Raw genomic sequence first — 6,880 nt, 5'->3', positions numbered from 1 at the left:
ATCTTACTCCTTTAACTAAAACACACCTTGTGTGACTTTAGCTATAAAGTGATGCTAATGAAAATTTCTTTATGAAAACAAATGCATCCTGAATTTGGCTTCATTCTCCATGTTATCCAGAAAGTGGGGGCTGAGGATCTTGTATTTTTTTTAGGCCAAATGTCTAATTTCCATGAGACTTGCTGTACTGGCCATGGGCAGATGAGCCAGTGCATGGCTTGGCGGTTATGCCATACCATCTAATTATTGGAGACACAGAAGCTCTCTGTTTCAGTACTTGTCATTTCTTCGGCCTTCTCACCCATGGCCCAGATCACCTCTGTGTTTTCTCTCTGACCTGCATTCTTGAGGGTGACCTAATTACGTTGAGAAATACAGATATTAACTAGGGACATGTTGGAACTTGTGGAAGTGGAGAGTTTTCTGGTTTCCAGAAAGGAAAAGTTATTATTCAAATGAAGTTACTTTTTACCTCTTGTCCTCTGGCCCCATATGGCCAAAGAAAAAGTAAGTCTAAGGTCACACAAAATGAATCATAAGCCTCTAGACAGAATAGTTTTCAATAATTAAACCACTTTACTCTCCACTCATCCCAGCCAGCTCAGAAAAAAGACAGATAAAGTTCCTTTAATTTTTGCCTGAAGCACATTTCAGTGCTTAGCTTATCACTGGAGATTTTGTTCCATCTAAAATGAATTGAAAAGTTAAACTCAGGGCTGGAAAAGGACTTTGGCTATCCTTTCTCTGTTGTTACTGCCGCTCTATCACCCCGGTGTGTTCTAATACAGGAGAGTCAATAAGGACCTCGGGCCAAGAAAATAATTGAGAACATGGAAAACCCATTGTGTTGTGTCTGAAAACACTGATTTCTAAATAAAAAATAACGTGACCTATAATTTAATCAGTGCCTGCAGATATGCAAGATGTTAATGAAACCCCATGTATTTTTCATTGGTCTGCCTGTTTTATCTAAGGTGTCTGGTCTATCTCTAGGATACACTTTGTACAGGACGGGACACAAACTTCAGAACGGCTGCCACACCCACACTTATTTCTGAGGTCATTGACCCTGTTTTCTCTTAGCTCCTGCCACCTCAGTGGACTTAGTTTATACAATGAGACCCTATGCATTCTGCTCAACACCTCAAACCCTATCATAGGTGAATACATCTGCAACTTAAGACAGGGCTGAACTTAAGGTTAGCTAGTAACTGAAGACATCGCTGAACTTGAAAGAATACCAGGTAAAGTCAAGGTGAAGGCTAGCCAAAGCTTAAGTATTTGGTGCCACATCTGCCAATTTCAAAACAATGGCTGAGAGGCTGAGAAGCTGAACAGAGCTTCTGAACCTTCCCAAGACTGTGATGTCAATAATTATAATTCAGGGAACACCACGGATGAAACCTCAGACTTTGAAGTTTGGATATCTCAGGGCTATGGCATAGGAGTAAAGGTGAACTAGAAATAATAGACTAGTCTTCATGAGACTGAAGTCCATCTTCCAAAAGCTACCTTCCAAAAGCTAACTTCCTACCTTGTCTGCCAACAATAAAAGTAAACCTTCTTGAAAGGAAGATGTGAACATCCAGAGCCTCGATTATCTATATATTCTCATTTACAAGTTCATGTCAGAAGTATGCAAAAAAAAGATATAAACTGAGGAAGTAAAGTAAAAAAGTAAAAGAGGTCCAGGTATTAAAATCACTAGACATGAACTTTAAAATAATGGTAGTTAATATGTTTAATAAATCAAATTACTAGACATAAACTTTAAAATAATGGTAGCTAATATGTTTAATAAATCAAATAAGTGAAAAGATCAAGAGTTAATTGAAAACTATATTAAAAATGGGAATTGTGGAACTGAAAAATAGGATTACTAAAACTGAGAACTCAATAGATCAGTTTAACAGAAGACTAGATATAGCTGAAAGAAGAAATAAATAAACAAGGATATGTAGAGAAAAATATTCAGTTTGAAGCATGGAGAGAACCTTAAGATAGGAAATTCAAAAAAAGTGTAAGAGATAAAAATACAGCAAAAATGTTTAATATATTTTGTAATTGCAGTGTGAAGAGAGAAAGGCAAGATACCAAAAGGAATGTTTGAGGAGATAATGGCCAAGATTCAAAGGACAATAACAAAGCTTTGGCAAGATAAATACAAAGAAAACTATACAGAAGCTAAATATGGAAAATCTAAAATTCACAGGCAAAAATGAAAGTTTAAAAATAACCAAAGAAATAAAAAGGTATTGCCTCTTAAAAGAGAAGTTAAGACTAAAAGAAATCAAGGAAGTCAGAAAACAATGGGGTAATACTTTTCAAGTACAGAAAGAAAATAACTGCCAATTCAGTACTCTGTATCTCCCTCCTCAAAAAAACCTAAGAAACATTTTCATACAAGAAAAATAAAAACAAGGAATTTGTTACTAGTGGACCAAAAAACTGTAAAGGGAGTTCTTTAGGCAGAAGGAATATTATCCTAAAAGAAATCACAAAAATATAGGAAGCAATAAGGAACAATGGAAAGAGTAAATATGTGGATAAATCTAAATTAAGTTATATCAAATAATAATGCCCTCAAAGTTTAAAATACACACAGAGTTAAAAATATATGACAAAAGAGCAAAAAGATGCAAAGGTAGAAATAGAGTCAGTCCGCGAGGTGGTTAGGTACTAAGTAGGTAAGTATTAATTTCAATAACCACTAAAAGAATAATTTAAAAAGATATATAGGTAAAAGCAAAAGGAGGAGTATAATAATGCAAATGACTTATTCTACAATGTGGCAAAGAAGGAGAAAAGATATACGAAAACCAGTAGGCAAAAAGGAAACAAATAGTAAGATGATAAATTTAAGCCAAAAAATCAATAATTATCTTAAATGTAAATGGACTACACATTCCATTTAAAAAACAAAGATTGTACAGGTGCCCGGATGGTTTAGTCAATAGAATGTGTAACTCTTGATTTCAGGGTTGTGAGTTCAAGCCTTATGTTGGGTGTAGAGATTGCTTAAAAACAATTTTTTTTAAAAGACAAAGATTATAAAATTGAATAAAAAAATCTCAACTATATGGTGTTTATAAGTGCACACTCTAAAGAGCTAGAAACGTTGAAAGTGAAAGGATGGATACAAATTTTAGAGATACTAACATCAGATAAAGTAAATTTTAGGGCAACAGGTATCACTAGACATGAAAAGGGCATTTCATAATGATTAAAGTCATCAATTGGTCAACATAAATCTTCCAAATTCATGGCACCTAATAATATAGCCTCAAAATATATAAACCAAAACTGACAGAACTAAAAGAAATAAATCTAAAACCACAGGACCCCTACCCCCCAACAACAACAACAAAAAAAATCAGTAGGAATACACAGGATCTCAGTAACGTAACAACATTGGCTTAATTGGTATATTTAGTATAGAAGGCTCTCATTACTGTAGAATACAGGTTTCTCTCCTGAATGCCCACTGGAACATTTACCAAAATTGACAAAATACAGAGCCACAAAGCAAAGCTAAGCAAATTTCAAAGGATTATTAGAGTTTTTTTGACCACGGTTATTAAGCAATAACTAGAAAATCCCAAATATTTGAAAATTAACCAATATGAGCCTAATTAACCCATGGATAAAAGAAAAAAATCACAATGGAAATTAGAAATTATAATTTAATAATGATTGGTAATGGAAATATGACATGTCAAATCTTGTTGGATGAACTAGAGCCATGCTTAAAGAGAAATGTACAGTTTTAGGGGCACCTGGGTGTCTCAGTTAAGCATCTGACTTTTGGTTTCAGCCCAGGTTATGACATCAGGGCTGTGAGATCAAGCCCTGTGTTGGCAATGGGTATGGAATGGGTATGGAAACTCTCTCTCCCTCTCCTTCTGCACCTCCCTTCCCTACTTGCACGCAAGAGCTCTGTCTTTTAAAAACAATTAAAAAAAACTACAGCCTTAAAGTATATATAGTAAGAGCAAAGGTTTAAAACCAAAAAGCTGAGTGTCAATCTCAACAAGTTAGAAAAAAACCAGAAAACCAGAAGAAAATGGAATATAAATGTGGAAATACAGTTAAAGCAAAAAACAATACAAAGGATGAGCAAATCCCAAAGTTGGTTCTTTGACACAATAATCCCTTATTGAGCCTAAAGGCAAAAATAATCAGTATTATGAATGAGAAAGAGGACAAACATACAGATGTTACAGACATTACAAAGGTGAAAGAATATTATGAATTACTTTATGCCAATAAATTTGAAAATGAAAATGGGATGGACGTATTCCTGCAACAGTGACTCTCACCATTGAGAGTGCCCAAGACTCAGGGAATCTATGAGATCAAAATTATTTTCCTAATACTAAGATATCATCTGCCTTTTTTCACTGTGCTCACATTTATAATAATTGTGCAGAAGATGTGATGAGTCAAACTACAGATACCTTAGAAGGAGTCAAGGCAATGGCACCCAGCTATACTGCTAGCCCTTGTAGTCTTTACCACCATGCATTCACAGAAGGGATTTCAATTTCACCGAAGATGTCCCTGACGAAGCAATAAAAATTATCAATTTATTATATTTTGTTCCTTCAAAATATATCTTTTTAAAAGTCTATGTGGCAAAATGTGAAGTATGCACAAAGCATTTCTTCAGCATACCAAAATATGATTTTCTCAAAGAATAGTCCTTTTGTGTTATGGGCTAAGCTAGTCAATTATTTTTCGTGGAATGCCATTTTTACTTGAAAGAAAGACTGAGAGACAAACTACATTGTTTAGATTTGAGTATTTGAAAGATTTTTCTAAAAAGTGAAGCGAGTCTGTGGCTTTAAAAACTGAGAATATTTGTCACCAACGATAAAATTTGAACTCTTGATAAAAATAATTTTAGAACACTTGTATCTGCTACTATGAGCTTTCTAGCTCCCCAATATAGGTGTATCTGACTGATATTGATATGAAAAAAGGTGATTTTAAAAATAATGCATAATGAAATATGTTAACATTTGGAAGATCTGCATAACTATTACCTTATAAATAAATGGTGTTACAAAATCACACCCAGGTAAAAGATCCATTCCAAGTTAGGTAAGGCAACAGATTTTAAAATAATCCAGACAAATGGGATTCTATATCACAACTGACCTTTAAGAAAGTACCACTTGTCTAATTTTAGTGAAGTATAAAACAGAATATCAACAATTTCCTGAAAAGACTATTAAAATAACTCTTCTCTTCCAAATATATATATATATATATATATATATATATATATATATATATATATAGCGCCAGGTTTTTCTCATATGCTTCAACCAAAATAATATAATGCAATACGCTGTATGTAGAAGCAGGTAAGAGTTCAGATGTTACACATTTAAGTTAGAAGCTTAATTTCAAATAAAAAATGTTAACACGTAATGAGTTTATTAATTCTTTGAGTTTATTCATTTAGAAATAGTATTTTTAAAACAGGTTTTAATTTCTAATGCAACAAATACTGATATAAACCACATAGACAAAAGCTCTTGGGGATCCCTGGGTGGCTCAGCGGTTCGGCGCCTGCCCTTTGGCCCAGGGATGTGACCCTGTAGTCCCAGGATCGAGTCCCACGTCGGGCTCCCGGCGTGGAGCCTGCTTCTCTCTCTGCCTGTGTCTCTGCCTCTTTCTCTGTGTTTCTCATGAATAAATAAATAAAATCTTTAATAATAATAATAAAAAAAAAAGCTCTTTGGGATGGGGTGAGTGCTTGGTAATTTTTTTTCCAAGTATTAAGAGACCCAAAAGTTTGAGAACTGCAGTCCTAGAAAAAACCAACTTGCCCAAACTAACAATACAGAAAAATCTTAATCCATAATTAGAAGCATTTGCCAAAAAATTGTTCCAGGTCCAGTTGGTTTCACAGGGAACTTCCCCCCTCCCCAACACAAAATAATCTAAGGAAGGAAATAATTTACACAGAGAAAAGCAAAATTGACATGAGATGTAAGGCAACCCCTGAGAAAAGGAGAGCAAACATCTGGACCTGTGTCCCCCTAAGTATCTGCTGATTTTCTGCTCTAGATCTGCTACAGATGCATCCTAGAAGAAACACCTAATTTTCAGGTGGTCTGAGTCCCTGTTTCTTAAAAACAATACTTAAATTTTGGAGAACTATATACAAATCTGTTGTGGACATTGTAGTCAATGCTTTTGCATGCACTGTGTAGCAACCACACTGTTTGGGGAACGGACTCCAGCTTTGAGGCTAGCTCTGATTTGTCTGAGCCAATCATGGTAATTCTGTTTTTGTCCATGACTGGTTTAGAAGATCATAAAATAAAATAAAATCTTTACAAAAAAAAAAAAAAAAAAGGTGCAAGAACTATGCTGAGGCTTCTAGGAAATTTTCTCATGTAAGAGAGGTAACTGTTAGTTTTTTTCTTTCTGATGGGTATAGAATGGGGTTCCAGACCTACAGACAGCCAAAATCTGAAAGGAAGCCAGCATACATAGGAGGTAGAGGGAAAAAAAATCACAGATATACAGAGTTGGAGTAACATGAACAAACCAATCCTGAAAGCCCAGTCTACCCTTAATTTTGCAGTGAACCAATTTCCTATATTCAGCAACTTTGAAATGAGTTTTCTTTCTTGCAAGTATAAGCATCCCAAGTAAATTAGTATTTTGAAACTATTTAAATGAATAGTTTTATATTGCAATTGTACAAAAGGAGTCACTCCCAAATTTATAAGCTAGACAAACCTGCTTCTGTCTGAAGAAAGGTACACCCTCCATTTATGCTACACTGTATTGGTAGAAAACCAAGAAGTTGTGGTGGTGTGTGAGAACAAACCGATTAACCATTAAGAGTATAATGAACAGA

The 6,880-nt window shown here is 34.6% G+C and overlaps 1 protein-coding gene across 12 annotated transcripts in view; it reads right to left on the bottom strand.

Annotated features, from left to right (window-relative positions):
* Nucleotides 1-5,436: 5,436 nt before the first annotated feature.
* Nucleotides 5,437-6,880, bottom strand: part of PCNX1 (pecanex 1) — a 163,255-nt gene continuing 161,811 nt past the window's right edge. For 11 of the 12 annotated variants that reach the window (XM_035719481.2, XM_049113321.1, XM_049113320.1 and 8 more), the window contains one exon: nt 5,437-5,685. In XM_035719481.2, coding sequence (XP_035575374.2) covers nt 5,501-5,685 — 185 coding nt within the window. In that variant the 3' untranslated portion in view covers nt 5,437-5,500. Of the gene's footprint in view, nt 5,694-6,880 lie in introns of all 12 variants that reach the window. The other variant, XM_035719475.2, reaches the window with a different exon arrangement.

Source organism: Canis lupus, chromosome 8 (genome assembly GCF_003254725.2).
Source record: "Canis lupus dingo isolate Sandy chromosome 8, ASM325472v2, whole genome shotgun sequence".
NCBI lineage: Eukaryota > Metazoa > Chordata > Mammalia > Carnivora > Canidae > Canis > Canis lupus.
This window is presented reverse-complemented; position numbering and strand designations above follow the sequence as displayed.